This window comes from Amphiura filiformis, chromosome 4 (genome assembly GCF_039555335.1).
Source record: "Amphiura filiformis chromosome 4, Afil_fr2py, whole genome shotgun sequence".
NCBI lineage: Eukaryota > Metazoa > Echinodermata > Ophiuroidea > Amphilepidida > Amphiuridae > Amphiura > Amphiura filiformis.
This window is the reverse complement of record NC_092631.1, coordinates 70,797,584-70,816,415: the sequence shown is the minus strand read 5'-3', so window position 1 is coordinate 70,816,415 and position 18,832 is coordinate 70,797,584. Positions and strand designations below refer to the sequence as shown.

At 36.5% G+C, this 18,832-nt stretch overlaps 1 protein-coding gene across 1 annotated transcript; it reads left to right on the top strand.

Annotated features, from left to right (window-relative positions):
* The first annotated feature begins 12,306 nt into the window (after positions 1-12,306).
* LOC140149926 (apolipoprotein D-like) lies at positions 12,307-17,286 on the top strand. Its single transcript, XM_072171943.1, has 5 exons — positions 12,307-12,575; positions 14,216-14,359; positions 14,694-14,850; positions 15,850-15,911; positions 16,674-17,286. The coding sequence occupies exons 1-5, from the start codon at positions 12,555-12,557 to the stop codon at positions 16,905-16,907; spliced, it is 618 nt and encodes a 205-aa protein (XP_072028044.1). The 5' UTR covers positions 12,307-12,554; the 3' UTR covers positions 16,908-17,286.
* The last annotated feature ends 1,546 nt before the right edge of the window (positions 17,287-18,832 follow it).

The following is an 18,832-nucleotide window of genomic DNA, read 5'->3' as shown; positions in this document are numbered from 1 at the left end:
CATATCCTTCCTAAAACACAAAAGTGCGACTATTTCCAAACACCTAAATTAGCTAAAAATTTAGGACCTGTTACAAAACTATATTTTCTAGAATTTCATAGAATACTTTCAATGTAGCTTGTACCGTTTTTTTGTGGCATCCTTCAGAAAGGAGCGGTCCGTTACCAATATAGCTCAATATTTTCGGTCAAATCTCCATTCAATTAACACGGGGAGTTGGCTAGCTATGAGCTAGCTATGCCTTGCCCTCACTCATATTCTACGAAAGTGCGACTATTTCTGAACATCTAACCTAGCTGTAATTTTAGGTCATGTTAGAGAAATATATTTGCTAGAAGTTTGGAGAATACTTTAAATATTGGCCGGTTATTTTTCACACAGTGATGTTAACTAGGCAAATGCAATATACTTCTAACATACACTATTTGTAAAGGTCGCGCGTCAATGGTGAGAGCACTGTGTATTGTGTATAGGAAAACGGACAGTAACTGCAGTATGGACCGACCCAATTTTGAAAAAGTTGCGGATATCAAGCAAACAATCTTTTTTTTTTTTGGCCTGACTGTATATATTTATTTATTTAATTAATTAATTAATTAATTAATTAATTAATTAATTAATTAATTAATTAATTAATTAAGTTATTTATTTATTTATTTATTTATTTATTTATTTATTTATTTATTTACAATATTATAATATATATTTATAATATATTTCGCTCCTATATTTTATAGTTGAGCACTGTATCTAGTGATGGTTTCATTATAATTTCTTACTATATTTATTTATTTATTTATTTATTTGGAGCCTTTGGGCGAAACAATCTGTAGTGAATCAGCGTGTAATAATTTGTTTCTTCTAATTTTATATATTTATTTATTTATTTATTTATTTATTTATTTATTTATTTATTTATTTATTTATTTATTTATTTTTTTATTTATTTATTTATTTATTTATTTATTTATTTATTTATTTATTTATTTATTTATTTATTTATTTTTTTATTTTTTTTTTTATTTATTTAGCGTAAGTGAAAAACTGCCAGGTTAAAGTGCTCAATTCATTATTGAAGAGCGTTCTAGTAGTTGTACAGAAAATGCCAGTTTAAAAACATGTAACATTTTAACTGTCATTTTCTGTACAACTACTATTTATTTATTTATTTATTTATTTATTTATTTATTTATTTATTTATTTATTTATTTATTTATTTATCTATTTATATCCATGTAATTGTTTGTTTGTCTGTTTAGAGAAGCATAATATGGCTTATCTCAGGGGCGTAGCCAGCTTTCTTAGTCAGGGGTGGCAAAATAAAATTTCGAAGGCACAGACGAAAAAAATTGGGAGTTGGATCATACATAACCGGTCAGGTTTTTAGAGAGACTGTACATGTCTTGGAGCTTCCAAAAAGGCTTATGTGCGCGCATAGCGTGCAAAATTTTTGTAATATAGTACACTATTTTCGCCCATGATTGGGATGAAGTGGCTTAAATGTGACAATGTGCAATTTGTATTTTACGCTATTTTGGCCCATGATCTGGTTGCATTTTGGCGGGGTGTGTGTGTGGGGGGGTGCGTTTGTAAATGCCGTCTAACGAGGACCTACATATGGATACACACCGTAAAACGAGGACACACCTCCAAACGAGGACGTCCTCGTTTTGAAACTATGCCAAGGATGACGTAAATGATGCAAATATGCATATAAGATAGCATATAAGATAGGTCCCCCATAGCGGGTATAGGACGGGTCTCAGTTGGATAGTAAGTTGCCTGGTGTGTTTGCGTGAGGTCCACGGTGTGTCGATTAAAAACGGGTGTGTAAGTCCTCGGTTAGATCCTTCTAAAGTCGAGGTCCTCGTTTGAACGTATTTACAAACATGTGTGTGTGTGGGGTGGTGGTGTTAAGTACCACTGCCAATGTATATTCAGTGTCCTGAAACAGCTTTATTTGTTTAAAGACACTTTGTTTAACAATAATTGGGGCCCTGTAGCCCATGATATTCGACATGAGGCTCATGTATACCTCTGGCAAAAGGATCTGTATATTTTATTTGCTCAAACTCCATAATGGCACCTGGATTAATTCAACTTTCATCAAGCACTCTTTATGCTTGTAGACGAGGTTTTACGGTACGTTGATAGGCCTATGGTTGGTCACAAAATCTGAGCATCTTTGACATTTGACTCCTCTGTTGAAGCTCTGTTGAAATGTTGACCCTTAGACACTTAGAGCCACTTATCAAGTTTGAAAACATCTTGAATGTGCTTTGGGACCATCTGAGGAACTTAAAAAAGTTGGTTTGGTTTAGTCATGGTGGTGCAAAAGGCGGTGGTGCTATAATGGGCACATGCACTGATTGGCCACATATGCCTACATACAGTAAGCCAAATAATTAAGGTACCAGTTACGTTCACCCCCTATTATCCCAAACAAAGACAGATATGTCATAATTAGAATCAGTAGCCAACAGCTGCATCTTTTGGCTCGAATTTAAGACCTCACTTGTTGAAATCGTTCAAGAAATAAAGACACGACAATCCGAAGACCAAAGGAATATTCAAATTCAAAAGTTGCAGTTTGCTCCATTGCAGCCCCTACTGATTTGTACACAAAGCGTTCTCGAACAAGAGACAACCAATTTCAACAAAATAAGGTCGTAAATCAGAGCTGAAGAGTACAGGTATTGGCGGCTTGTTTTTAATAATTTCGACATATTTGTCTTTGTTTAGGATAATTATACAGGGTGAACACAACTGGTACCTTAATTTTTGGCTTACTGTACATGTATTGTTTAATGGGAGGCTGGCGCTCTACTATCTCTTATCGAGTGTAAATCAGACCAGTGGCGTACCGTGGCCGCCACTTCCCCGGGGGGCTGAAGAAAATCCAATTTTACCGTCCCTTCCTCAACAGCCCGAAAAGGTTGCCCCAATTTTTTTACGGTCGTTTGAAAAAGTGAAGAGCAAAAAAAAAAAAAGGATTTATAGGCGCTACCGCCCCAAACGCAACACATTTGGATGTATAGTACAATTTTTTCACATTTTCCGCCCTTTTTTCTTTACTAATTCTTTTTGCCGCCCCTTCTTCTTCCGCCGCCCCTCCTTTTGCCGCCCCTTCTTCTTTCCGCCGCCCCTTCGATTTGGCTGCCCCCTACTTTGACCCCGGGGGCTGGCGCCCCCAAAGCGCCCCCCCCCCCACAAAAAAAATACGCGCATGCAGACAGTTGAAGCAAGAGGACATTAATGTATGTCAAGCGATCGAGGACATTAATGTATGCCAAGCGATTGTGACTTAAGTTGATTTGATAAGTCAGATACATAATCAGATAATTGTTAACATTGGTTAACAAACCCGAGCTAAAGACAGACCTATCATCACGGACAGGATATTGAAATTGACGGTACTTGTCTGTTTCACAAACTCTGGTGGCTGAATCAACGGAAATAAGCTGAAATACCGATGAAGATGATGAGGCAAATAGCTGTAAGTATTATGTCCCGTAAAGGATAAGGATAAGCAAACACAAAACGTTTTCGACATCATCCACAAAAGGTTATAAAGGTCGCCAGAAAACGTTTAAATGTCGGGTTACATAAAGGGTATATAAAGGGTATAAAATGTTTTCACAACATTCAAAAAAATTTTTTGATAATCAAATGCAAATATTCTAACGTTAAATGTTATGTAAGTGTTGACAAAATATTTGGCATAAAATGTTTACGAAAAATATTTTACAATAACATGTTGAAAACATTTTAAAAACATTGTTGTTATGCATTTTCATACAAAACCTCTAAAAACGTTTTCATGACCTTTATATAACCCGACGTGACATTTATTGTTATTAAAACGTTTTTATCTCAACCCAAACCCAAAATACAACCTGTTTAATACGTCTTGAAAACGTGTTTGTGTTTGCTGGGTTGTTATGGTTGTTTAGTAATTATTTCTTAATCATATTATACTGATAGATTGTAGTAAAGGGTATACCGTTTGACTTAACAAAGGTTTTGTGATTCTCAAGTATCCTAAACATGCATGGACGTAATAATCGTGCAATTTTTTAGACAAAAGTAAAATCTCAAATTTGTGCTTGTATAAAATTGTAGAAGCATTTTTGAGTAAAAGTTGATAACCTAGGCATTTAGGGGGTAAAGACAAAAATAATTTCAGGTTGCATCATTTTGACCCGGTGTTATCGGTGTGATATACTTATAGGTTCTTGTAAAAGTCTTCGAGCTTTCCAAAAGAGGATTTCATTGGGACGCGCGAGCGCTTCACGGATTATAGGGACGGTTTATCATGTTAGCAAGGTGCTATTCGTAAGTGTCCTCACGGTTGTTGGATGTGATCATTTATTAATTTTTCTAACAAAACATATAATTTTCGATTCTAGACCTGGACATTATCAACACCTATTATATTAACATACACATATATTTTGTAGCTATATTCAAAATAGATTTTCCTTTCTTTATCAAATAATTTTTTATCTTTATCTGCCTTTTTGTGGTGATTTTTATTTTATGAATTGTATATTTGTGCGGAAATTGAGGGCGCTATTTACATATGTTTTAAGTTTAATTTAGCCCAATAATATGAGTTATTTCTTTTATTTCATGATCTTTTATTTAGAAAAAATTTCCTTGCAATTTGTTATTCATTTTTCTGATGTTTTAATGTCATTTGTCTACCCCTTGTACAGGTTCAAACAAGTTTTAAAATAAATAGCGCCATCAGTGTTCAACTTTGCTTTAAAATGATTGTACAGTTCTACATGCCATCAAGTAAAACAACCGTGTGCTGAAACGAATTTATTTTATCTTGAGATTATAAGATGCTTATCATTTCAGATTTATTGTTTACATCTTCACAATCATAACACTACTAACAATGCTTAATTAATTTCTTTATTGATCTTCATGTTTAGTTGTTGATATTGTAATTATCTACAGCTCCGGACTCACGTTGTTACCGATATCGCCATGCTTTATCTGTCTAGTCAATGGCTCTTATATAACCTTCCAGACATCTGTACTATCATTATCATTAAACAATATTTCGTCCAGTGGACTTTGATCCAAAGTATTATAGTCAAACTGAGCTTCAGTCAACCATATTTTTTCCCCTTTGGTCCAAATCTTATTTTGTCCCATATATTTTCGGCAAACTAGAAAGATAGTCCTGATTTTCGTCCAATTAGTTTTTTGAGTCAATGTGTTTTGGCAAACAAACCAAAGATTTAATGGATCTAATATAAATACTCAAAATCTTAAAAATTGTTCAAAGTTACAGTTTTCTTAAACTTCGTGGACGTAATTCGTTTCATTCGACTGCGGAGCACGATATAGAAACTAAGGTAATATCATCTACTTGTAAATGGTATCCCCAACAGCTTCTGGTTGAGATGCATGTAAAATCGCTATTATTAGTGATGGTGTTGAATAGACTGATTGTGGTTGTGATGGAGATTGATGGACTTCTCCAAAGGTGCTCTAACTTCTAAAAAAAAGCAGTCCAAGCATAGATCATTGGTGCTAGAGGCCGCCATCATTGATCCCAGATACATTTGGCTACTTGATAGAGCTGTCCATATATTTGAAATGGTGTATGTGGCTGTGGGTTGCAGTTGCTTGTCATGTACTCAGTTTTGGATACGCTGATGATGAGACTGCTGCTGCACCTGCTATTCAATTGTGCCTGTGCTCGTGAGATGGAAAACAAGATTTATACAGCGCCAGATCATTTATAATTTTGGCTTGACAGACGAAGGTGTGTTACTATACGCCAGAGTCGGTAGCTTCGGTTTCATTGTTCATCAAGTGGGTACAATGAACAATAATGGGGCTAGAACATTCCCTGCAGCACCCAGGTGGACACTTGAAGCGGTTCTGAGATGTTCCCTTATCCTTTTGTTCATAAATTGGCAAAAACAGCTGCAGATCTTAGAAACCCAAAGGTTAAGAAGCGTGATGGATCAACCCTGTCCAGTGACAAAGAGCTACGGAGTCAGGAGAGAGTACGTACTTTTCCACCTTGATCAACAATATGACAATGACTCCCAGATGGTCCACCTTTTTATCAGCTTCCAGTAGATCCAGTAGATGCTTTTGTTGTGTCAGATCTGTAAGACGCATTCAGACTGGCATGGTGTTGAGCTCTTTCCAAGTTTCCCTCGATGCCGGGTTTTTACAAGCAGCACTTCTTCTTTGCGGCATCTCTGACTGCCAGCTTCAGAGTCATGTCCGTCATCCCGGTGGGCAATGCACAGGGATTTCGCTTCCCATCCATATTCTCTGCCACATCTTCGGCAGCCTTCTCAAACAAATCATACGTCTCAGTGATTGGTGTTGAGGCATTGTCGCACTGGACTTGCTGGAGTACTTTGAATGGAACGGGTTTGATAGCTTAATCTGAAAGTAAGTCAGTATCTTGTTACTCCTCCAGTTGTACTTGTATAACGTTCATACCTGAATACAAACCCACCAAGGTCATATATACTTTGTCCAAATTGAGTTAAGCATGAGAACTTATTGCTTATACACAGGCCTGTCATATGTATAAAAGAACAACATAAATAACATAAATCCACCCTCTACGGGGGTCTATTGAGCATGTGAAATCCAAAAGCCACCCAAGTCCAGGACCTCTAACTGAAGGAATTAAAATGATGCGCAGTTTTTTTTTTAGTTTTCTCAAAATCACTTTTCATGGACTAGGGTGGGTTTTGTATTCATATATTCAGTTGTTTGCGTGTTCGACACTGCCACGAGACGTTGTACATGTTCTCCTATGACATTGAACCTATAACAAATGCGCCAATTTGTGCAGGAGTAAGAGTATCATTTTGTATTATTGTATATGTCTGATTTACATCCCGGCAGATTTTCCTTGGCTTGGTTTTGGTTATGTGTGATGCCGCTAACATCAAGCGACAAGCTGCGTCTGAATATTGTCTCGAGAATGTAAATCCTGTACAGGACTTCGATTACAAGCAGTTTTATGGTGTATGGTATGAAGTCGGCAAGGTATGTGAGAAAGATCCTGGTTAAGACAAAGGGGACTTTAAGATGTTACTAAGTATAGCTTATTATCTGTGTGAATCTGTTCATTTCATGATCATTCCGACAACAACAGAAAATACTCTTTGTATAGTATCGGATCATATTTTCAAATTGCATAAGCTAGGCTAGTAAATAAAATGAAAAACAAAATAATCGATAGAATGAATGTCAGGTGGTCTGAAATTGTATATTTCAGCCTTGGAGTCAATGGAAAGTCCTAGAGGAGCCAACGACGATTAAAAGACGATGTCTCTGAAAACGTGGAAAATGTGGTGTGCTTTTACGACAATAATTTGTAATAACTAATGTGCTATTTCGTTGTTAGATCCAAACACCAGCTGGTGCTGCATTTCAGGTTGGTTGCCATTGTACTGCTGCTACAAATACCGTGCGAGCTAATCCTAAATCACCTAGTGATGTAGATGTAGAATTCAGCTGCCGGAAATGGAGTGCATATGGAAAGCATTTAAACGCATCAGGTTAGATTTATAGCAATATTTAAAAAAGGAAATGCCATGCAAAACCAACCCTCCCTTTTATTTCGTAGCATTTGCCATTTGTGACAGACTCGTACTCCCCAGAATAACTCACAATAATAAATAATAGTTCATTATTATTACTTTTTCTAAGTTTCTAATCTGTTCAATAGTTTTTGTAATTGCCCTCGTTTTCACAGCCGTTTTGACCGACATGGATCCAGCAGGCAACTATACCGAGACGTATTTTCCTGGACTACCGGTAAGTTTAGAGATTGCGTCTACTCAGTAGGCCTACTGCTTACTGACCATAACCCTAGCGCATAACAAAATACAAAAAGAGTACTTCAAAATGTGTGTTTTTAAGTGACTCTTCGTTGTTCCTATTTTGAGAAGCGGCTACAGGGCGCCAGGTAACCTTAGCCGAGTCACTCAGTAATCCGTTGACCGCTATCCAGTCAATCGACATCTAATTGGGGGTTAGGGTTAGGGTTAGGGTCAAGGTTACGGTTAGGGTTACGGTTAGGTTGACAAGAAAATCACCGAGGTTACATGGCGCTCTGTAGCCGCTTGTCTATTGTGAAGGTTAAAAGGGCATCCCAAAGTGCCGTTACCTTTATCTGTGGCAATTGTCCAGACTCTTCTTCACATACTGCAGTTACTGTCCGTTTTCTGACAATACACAGTGCTCTCACCATTGACGCGTGACCTCTACAAATGATGTATGTTGGAAGAATGGGCACTTGACTAGTTAACATCACTGTGTGAAAAATAACCAGCCAATATTTAAAGTATTCTCCAAACTTCTAGCAAATATATTTCTCTAATATCACTCTAATATCGATTTGTTTTATTATTTACAGTATGAAAACATCAGTCGATTTACAGTAATAGACCAAGGTGTTGACGATGAAGGCAACGAATACAGACTTGTGTATGTGTGCAATGACAACGATTACTGTGTACATTTCTTCAGTCGCAACCCTACTCTGGGGCATTCTGCAGTCAAGAAATTAATTAATAAAGCTGAGAATATGGGACTCAATCCATTCAATGTGGAGTACGAACCAATTAGTCACAAAAGATGTTGGTAAATGAAGATCAAAGGCTTCGTAATAGCATACCTCTAGAACAATCTGCAGTCACAGAAATTAATTACTAAAGCCAAGACTATGGGACTCATTCTATTTAATGTTGAGTACGGTATCAAGCAATCGACCACAAAAGATGTCGGCAAATTCAGATCAAAAGGACGAGGTTTCTAAATAGACTCTATTCCCAGCAAACACAAAAATATTTTACGTGTTATAAGCTCGTTTTGGTTTTGGTCAAAACGTTTTAATAATATTTAAATGTCGGGTTAAAGGTCATGAAAACATTTTTAAAAGGTTTTATATGAAAAAGCACATTTTTACAAAAGATGTCAAAACGTTATTGAAACATAATTATGTTATGGCAAACATTTTTGTAAAATATTTTGTCAACACTATATCAGAATGTTTTGTTTTAAGTTTTGACAAATATTTTCTAAATGGTATTAAAACGTTTTATAACCTTCACTTATATAACCCGATATTTAAACGTTTTCTGTAAAACGTTTTGTGTTTCCTGGGTTCCCTCTCAGAGTATACCTGCTAAATTAAATTATTGGAACACTATATATAGGGATGACCAATGAACCATCAACTTGATTAGAACACTCCCATAGACATGCAGGGAGCTCAACTGTGCACTGCTTGCACAGCCATTTCTAAATTGAGCTCATTCTTTTATTTTTCATAATTTTTCTGTAAAAATTGGAGATGTTTAATGCCAATTATGTTTTGTAACTATCCTGCAAATTACAGCATCATAACTTATTTGGTTTTTCTGTAAGTGTGAGTCAAAATTGGTCAATCGCCACAGTGCGCTTAATTGCCAGTGGCCCAGTGCAGCACTGCTCAGAATGGCACAAAATATTCAGATAAAAAAGATCAGGTGAACACCTTGACCTACTGAGCTGTAATTTGGCAGAGTTGTTGTTATTACCTCTATCATACCCTCTGTAAAAAGGAAAAAAAACCGGACAAGTAGATCTCGAGTTAAAATTTAAATCACCAGCTTCCCTTTGGAATTTCCAAACACCTTTCGAATCATGTTAAATAGACACCTTTCTGAACATAAATGTGAAGTTTCATGCTCATTTGTTGTATTATTCACCTGATCTTAACCCTAAACATTTTCTTATATTTATACCATCTGCACTGACTTGCTGCTATACACGCACAGGAGCTGTACTTTTAAAATACGCGCCTAATCAATAATGAGTCTTTCACTCCATTGTTAAAGTACTGTGCTCTCTGTAGCATATGGCGTGACCAGGCCCTGGATGTGATGGTTTTGTAGCACATGACAGTGTTCATTCAAGCCTATCAAGGTCTGTTATTAGCCACTTGCTGAATGGCTGGGCATTATCAACTATCAAAGAGATACCTTATGCTGCTGCCAATCACAATAGAGGTTAAACATTTTGTTAAAACCCCAGAAGTGATATCAGGATAAAGCTGTGCATGTTGGTACTTGATTGTTTGGATTCCTATGTTGAAAATCCCTTGTAGTACATTAGTATTTTTCTTATGTGTAGTGTATATTGTTGTGGAAAAAAGTTCACCTGGACTTTTGATTTTGTGCCACTTTGGCCATTATGGATGATTTTTGGCAAATGTTTTCTAAAAGCATGATTTCAGTGCCTCGGTTTGAAGAAATACTTAATGCTATTGACTAGTAAAGTGCCATTTCATAAGAAACCCTTTGATACTTTCACAATATGCTTGTTTCATGTTTGCATATATATTAAAATAAAGAAATATAAAAGGTAAATATATGCTTATACCAATTTTGCTCACATTGCTATATTTAGACTTTGTCAATTTATTTCGTTCCAATGACCGGTCAGAATGGGAAACTTTGAAAATTCATAATTCGAAAAGTTTTTGACCGATTTTGACCATTTAACCACCAAAATACTTCTGTTGATGAGTTCTTTCCAGAAAACAATCTTTTGTAGCAAAAGGGGCAACATGAAATTATGATGGTCATCCCTACTATATAGTATCAACAGTATCCGCTTCAGATACTATACATGTAGCTACTTAACAGCAGCTACTTTAAACTGCCTCCTGGAACGTTCGTTCGTGCAGTGAGATTAAAAATCCGTGCAGTGAGAATTGAAAATCCGTGCCTTAAATATTTTTATGTCATTTAAGTTTCAACCGGTCAAAAGACCAGGAAATGAAACTAGCCTTACAAAACAAAACGCATCTGGTATAGTCAAAATTTTCCGGCGATGCCGACAGTTGCTCAACGCCGCTTCTCCCTGCATTTTCGGTAGGGAATGAGTGCCAAATGAAGCCAATAAGTGGGCACTTAACAAAGTTATCGTTTTAGTTGAAAAAACTCGAAAAGAAGCAGGTTCCAGTACATGTAAAGAACGCAACTACATTTTTTTACTTCGGATAATTTTACCGCAAGTGCACTTCTTGGACCAATTCGTACAGATACCGGTATCTGTCACAGCAAATATGTACGGATTGTCTGATTTCTATCAATAAGATCGTGAGATAATCAATAATGATTCTCTCCGGACGTAAATTCTCGGGGAAATACTGAAACTAAACTGACCGACTAAGGCTGGTCACATGATTCCGAAAGCGGAGCTAACTTACGCCGGTACTAACTTTAGCCCGGGAGAATTTAGTCCCGACTTAAACCTACCCCAGCCGGGACTAACTTTGCACCAATTTAAACCTGACTTAGACCCGACTTAGGCTTGGCTTATGCGGCCCATACACGTTCAATCTTTTTGATCAATATCAAAGACCCTAGATACAAGAGTGGATACAAAATCTACCAATGAACACGCACAATGGTAGATTTTGTATCTAGTGTTCCCAATATTGATCAATATTTTGATCGTGTATGGCCGCATTAGACTTTCTTCGGGAATGTCAATCTTCATGATCTTGGTTTAGTCCACGGTTAGACCTGGGATTAGCTTTTATCCAAATTTAATGTGGCAGTGAACAACATGAACAAGACAATCGTGCGTGGAATGCATCAGTTGTGTCCGATTTAATATACTGTCTAGTCAATAGTCGTATTCACAAAGTAGGACATAAGTCACTTATTACCGGTAATAAGTCACTATTACCGGTAATAAGTCACTTATGTCCGACTGTGTGAACACGAGTTATGTTGGTTACCACTTTATGATTGTCGGCAAATCAATTGGACGTCAAAGGAACAATGCGTTACGTAATCTATTGCCTCCACATCACGTCTACATGTTCACTATGAATGGATGAATTAGCATGACAAAGGCGAATCAGATAACCAAGCAGTTAACGCTCTAAAGTCGTGTTCATACGGTCGGACATAAATGACTTATTACCTCGGTAATAAGCGATTTATTACCGGTAAAGTGTAATTAATAAGTCACTTATGTCCGACCGTGTGAACACGACTTGTAACATTAGAGTGTTGCTGTTTCCAATCGCCTACTGGTGTCTTGTCTATCTCAAGATACCTATCTAAAATATGGGTTTACATTTTACTATCTTACATTATCTTAGCTTTATCTTGCTCTCCCGTGCTTGCTGTATTTCAGCTAGGGCGCCACAATGAAACCCGTGGCTTTTTAAAGAACAATACAAATACGTAATCTATTCATGACTTCAGGTGACGCGACCTTGATAGCCACCCATGTTCATTGAAGTGAGAGAGGATTGAATAGAAATTAGCATGAATGCGCGACCATTCTTTTAGAAATAAGACTGACCCGCTTGCCCCTATGAATGTATACAAGTGATATTTCTGTATAGACTTTTTATATTCCTCGCGAGAGACATCACAAGTGAGGGCAAAGCTACTAGTCGTGGGTAGCGTAACTGGAAATTTACGATACTTACGAATTATGCTGTCCCGGTCTGCTGCCTGAAGAAATAGCGACCCGGAAAAGCGATAATGAAGGTGACACGAATAGTTGTAAGTATACACATAGAATTGCAAATTCAAACGTAGCGGTAATAAAATGAGAAATTAAAAATTAGACTTCAACATTGCTTGTTTATTTTCGAGGAACATCCTCGCTTCGTTGTGTTAGTTCTGTTTTCTAACCGTTTCCAAGAACTTGAAAGTTGTGCATGAACATGATGAATATCGTTCTCAGGACCACATATTTGAAAGATTTTTACTGACTCTCTATCAGTTTTGGGTATTTTGAGATATGGAGTGTCAAAGTTCATACAGAGGTCAGAGGTCAAATTCAAAATAGTTCGAATGCAAATTATTCCTGTTGTCAATGATCCAGAAAATATAAGCAGAAAGGTCGAAGGTCACATTTTTGTAATATTGTTACCATTCCTTAAGGGGTGGGGTATGTACGTTTGGACAGTATTTATTGTGGGACATTGGTGCACATCAGACATATCGAATTGCATTCTGAATACGAAGAATGTCGTTCTGATATCAAATAATTTTGATTTTTTGAAATTCGCTATGTAATACACATTTTATGGCAAATGATTAAAAAATTGATATTTTTGATATTTAACAGTACTCGAAGTAAACTTTATAAATCAGATGATTTATACTTAAAGTGTATGTATGTGGGATGAAAAGCCGACGACCAATTGAAAATTTTGACCTTTCGTATTGAAGATATGGATTTTTTTCCCAAAACATTTTAAAAAATTAGGTCTTTTGGGGGAAAAAATCCATATCTTCAATATGAAAGGTAAAATTTTTCAATTGATCGTCGGCTTTTCCTCCCAGCTACATACACTTTAAGAATATATCAATATATTTATAAAATTTACTTCGAGGACTGTTAATATCAAAAATGTGAAAAATATCAAATTTTAATAATTTGTCATAAAATTTGTATTATATCGTGAATTTCAAAAAATGACATTCTTCGTATTCAGAATGCAATTCGATTTGTCTGATGTGCTCTCATGTCCCACAAAAAATACTGTCGAAACGCTCAAAACGCTCATTCCAGATCCCTTAAGCAGTATACAGACTTTTTAGTAGACGTACAATATTGTATGTAACATATCTACGTTATTTAATCTATTGCCATTCTATTTCCAGTAATATTTAAGTTCTAACGAATGTTTGATGATGTAAAATCGATAATATATTTCTACCAGATATTATACGTAACATATTATCGATTGTACGTCATCAAACATTCGTTAGAACTTAAATATTACTGGAAATAGAATGGCAATAGATTAAATAACGTAGATATGTTACATACAATATTGTACGTCTAATACTCGGAGTCTGTACTGCTTTACTTTAGCTTTATTAGTTCGATTGGTATCTATTGGTAATACATTCCGTCATAACCAATCGTTCCTGTCCTCTATACAGACCGTGAGGAAAGGTTTTATCTTGTCCCAAACATGGCTTCAACCAATATGTCGGGCATTGTGAAAAATCTAACAATTTTGTTTAATCCTCGGTTCCAAAGGCACGTTAAAAAGTGTTTAGATCTTTCAACAATGCCCTCCAAACAACAGTACGGACGGAGTTATCAATCTCTAAATCAAATATTTCTCGTTACATTACATAATACCATACATGTAATCTTTTTTATTTATCTTCTATACATTCAGTATATTTGTCTTGTGAGTTTTGCTGTGTTCAGCACTGTTAGTGGTAAACCGTCAGTACGTACGAGTGAGATATGTCAGGATCCAATGCCAGTATCCAACTTCAACTACACCACCTTCTTTGGCCGTTGGTTTGAAATTGGAAAGGTTAGTTTCCATCAAGGTTTTCATTCTCTCTGGTTGTAATTTCCAATTTTCTTTGCTTTATACCTCAGTTCTTCGGCTCAAAATTACAAGGGGACATATCTGACAGTAAAAGCTAACATGGAAATTTACAATGTTCATAGAATTCTTCTATTTTCAGAATTTGATCTTGGTCTGTGTTTGTATAATAAATATCCACTCGAAATTAAAGCAGCGTTGACTTTTAACACATTATATACACCTATTTTAAACTTTGACCTTGACATTCTCCAATTAAACAAACTTTTATTGGCAAAACCATCTAATCTTTTTTTTTTTTTCTTTTTAATTTTCGCAGATACAAACACCAGGTGGAGCAGCATTCCAGAAGGGTTGTCAATGCACCACGGCTGATCATTCCAAATCCTCAAAACCAGACGCGGAACCAAGTAACGTCGATACCGTGTTTGGCTGCCGCAAATGGTGGCCAAAAGGGTTGCTTGTTAAAACAAAGGGTAAAACTATGATTATATTCTTGTATTCTCTTTACGTGCAAATTAAACATAATTAATACATGCCAAGTGAGGTAGAGATACGGTGATCAGAGCGCTGAATGCTACGTTGGTCTGCCCCATCAAAGCTTAAATTTTGGTATCTGGAGAAAGCTCATAATAATGATATAAGAAATTTATGAAGCGCACAATGCAAAAGAAGCGCATAAATAGACCTACAATCAAAAATAAAAGCTCATTTGAACAGGTGCATGAGTCAATGCAATGACTTTTTACAATTTTCATAGAATAACTGATGGCGAAAGATACTATAATATATAATATGTGACCCATCACATCGAAACACGGCAGTTGTCGTCAAAAATTAACTTACAGATTTCTTTACCTGACTAAAGGACTGCTTTAAAAGCTTTAAAATGACACCTCATCCATTGATGTTGCATGTAGAATGGTGATTTTATGTGACAAATAGAATTCAAATTCCTTATTATTTCCTTTATTTTTCAAGGGACTTTTTCTTTATTATCTTTAAATGTGGGTTTCCGACAACTGCCGTGTTTCGATGTGATGGGTCACATATTTGAGTATATGGACTACCAGTGCAGTAAATGCTATCTTCAGTAGATAGCAAAAAAAAAAGGAAAATTAAGAAAAAATAGGGGGGCCTAAACAAACATCAAAATATACCTAAAAACTAACACGCGTGCTGCTATAAACAAGGCTAGATGTATGAATTATTTTGTGTATTAAATATCTTGTAGTCCCTAAGCTATCTTCAGTAGATAGCGAAAAACATGAAACGTCAACTATATACTCGCATACCAAAAGTACCATTTTCGGCAAAGTTTGCCCTCCCCCTTAAAAGTTGGCTTTCCCCACTCCCCACCCCTCTGAAAAAGTGCTGGCTACACCACTGGCAGCTTCCCCCAAGGTGTGAGGGGAATCCGGAAACATTCGTATTGTAACCATTAACGAGTTCATATGTTTTTTTAAACCCTGTAGTTGCATTGACCAACATGAATCCACCAGGCAACTACACAGAAACATATTTTCCAAACATACCGGTAAGAATAATTAACATTGGACTGTTCCAGTTGAAACTTATACATCCCTATAGAAGACACGACCTTCCACACAGGGAGTCTGAATTTCAAAGAGGGCTACCTGGATGGGTGACTCCATTTTAAATCTGCAACCCCTGTGCGAGATATAGTTTATTTTTAACATGTTTAATATTGATTCAATCAAAAAAGATACTGGCTTTTTTGGAAGATGGTTACTATATGGTAGATCCTGATATGACTTTAAAGGCACAAGCAGCGATCCCTGCTACAGCGTAAAAACTGAATATGAAAGAATTTCTTATAAGGGTGAATGGTAAGTCAATAAAATTGTCATGAATGAACAACAAATCAGTACACCAACATTGACCAAAATGTTACTTACAATACAAGGTACGTTTAGTAGCACACACATTCTCGTTTTATGAAAATGCAAAATGAGTTAGATTGTCTGATTTGGCGAGTTATTGATAGCAAATGAAATATACCGACGCTTGTATATTTTTCATTGTTAAATGTTTAAGACTATTATTAACCCTTACTATAAACGTCCCTTAAATTTTAATAAAGGATACTGCTGTTTTATTTGTAAAGATTTTAATGCATTTTGTATTTTGTTTGTTCCCCAATAGTCCAGGCGGCAATAATCATGCTTTTATTATGCAGAATTTACCAAGTAATCCCCAAATGCTATTTTCTACACAATGCATCTCAAATTATTAAGTATACAAAATTAACTTTGTATATTCGTTCTCCTTTAAACAGTTGATTTCGTTTGACCAAAAATTCACCGTACTCAAGAGAGGATTTGATAGCCAGAACAACGAATACACGGTGACTTATGACTGCAGCGGACAGGAATACTGTATTCATTTTATGGGTCGACAACCTACTATTGATGACACCACTCTGGAGATGCTTATTAATGAAGTCATTAAGATGGGTTTGAATCCTTTAAACATTGGATTTGAACGTGTGAAACAAGCTAGATGTTGGTGATTCCTCGTGTCGGAATCTGTGATGTGTTACAGGCTCAGGTTTTTTTTTATTTGACTCTAGGTTTTGTTGGACCCTGAGGTCCAGCCTACAAGAGCTTTCTTAATGACTCACCAGTTGGTGATGTCTGAAAAGGACATGTTTCTAAAAGACGACAAACCAGTTCAAAGTTTCAAACATAGCAAGCCCCGATCACAGAATTAATTCTGTGGCCCAGATAGAAGTACAAAGATACGAAAGGAACTTCATTTCCAAGAGTTTTGTCAGCTTTTGAACAATTTTGTTGTCACTCTATCTGGACTGTTTTATATTACTTCTATTTACCTAAGAATGATGATAAAACAGTTTTATGATTAAATAAAACACATTATATAGACACACACCCCAGCTGACTGTGAATTTCCAAAATATATACCGAAGTACAGAAAATATATATTGCTTACAGGCGTAGGCAAAATCAAATCAGAAAGGGTGAACTATCTTAGTTTTTGTGTGTGCCGACTACTTGAATTCAGCAGCGGAGTGGGAAAAAGTCAGTTTCTGAACAATAAAAAAGTCTTTTGGTGTTACTCATATTTGTTCAGGGGCGTAGCCAGCTTTTTTGGTGGGGGGGGGGCAAATAAAATTTCAGAGGCACGGACGAAAAAAAATACAGTTGCATCATACAATACATAGAGACTGTATGCCGTCGAGCTTCAAAAAAGGCTTTATTGGAACGATGTTTGGTATTTTACACTATTTTCGCCCATTATCAGGATGGAAATGACTATCTTTATAATGTGCGCGGGCTGAATTTTGGTAGAAAAGGGTCTCCTTTCTTTTCCATTGCCTTCCTGATTTTCTCTTTCAATACGCGCGCACATTGTAACAATAAAGCCCTTTTTTTAGCCGGATAATGGGCGAAAATAGTGTAAAATACCATTTTTTCGCGCTACGCGCGCACATCATCCCAATAAGGCCCCTTTCGGGAAGCTCGAAGACATATACAGTCTCTTTGTATTGTATGATGCAACTGCAATTTTTTTTCGTCTGTGCCCCAAAATTTTATTTTGCCCCCTCCCCGTGACCAAGAAAGCTGGCTACGCCCCTGCACACCCCAGTCTTGGCACTTCGTGAAGATTTCCGTAAAGAAATATTCCATACTTACGGTCAAGCCTGTATGCCTCAACTGCAGGTTATGCAATTCCATATCAACTGGTATATAAAAAAATGTTTTTCACATTGAGAACCCGGCCCCCGCACTCTATGTATCCTCGGGTATTCATGCTCGTCGAAAATTTCGCGAAATAAGGGGTGTTTTCAGATGAAGAAACGCGATTCGCGAAACACACAAAAAAGGGGTGTTTTTTCAAACAACGTGTTCGCGAAATTGAAAAAAAGGGTATTTTCATCGAGCAGCCTACGCGTTTCTGCCAGAAAAGGGTATATTAGAAATGTCGTTCGCGTTTTAGCGAAAATAGGGGTATTGTTTCGCAAATAATTCGCGAAATCGCTAAAAAAAGGGGTGTTTTTCCCCTAAAACTTCGTGAAATGAGATGCAAAAGGGAGTGTTTTTAAAGTTCACCGACAAGCATGGATACCCGCGGATGCAAGAAGTGCGGGGCCGGGATTGAGAATTGTGAAATAGACTAGACGAAAAGATGTGCTTGTATAAAATTGTTGAAGCATTTTTGAGTAAAAGTGAGTTAATCACCTAGGTATATCTTTACTAATTTGGACCTGCTGAATCCAAAAATGGCGATGAGCAAGCGTTATTTTGAGTCTATGCCCTCAAAATGACCCCAGAAATGACCCCATAGGGTTGTACAGGGGTCAAATATTAAACATGCTCCGATTTCACTCATTAGCATATCACATTATTGGTCTGGTCGTAAGGATCACAAATATATACATTTTGTTGATGTGCAACCTGTGGTTGCGGAGTTATG

Coding starts and splice junctions, on each gene's coding strand:
- LOC140149926 (XM_072171943.1), top strand. CDS start 12,555: ATGAAGGTGACACGAATAGTT. Junction 14,851..15,849: donor GTTGCTTGTTAAAACAAAGG/GTAAAACTATGA, acceptor TAAACCCTGTAG/TTGCATTGACCAACATGAAT. Junction 15,912..16,673: donor CATATTTTCCAAACATACCG/GTAAGAATAATT, acceptor TCCTTTAAACAG/TTGATTTCGTTTGACCAAAA.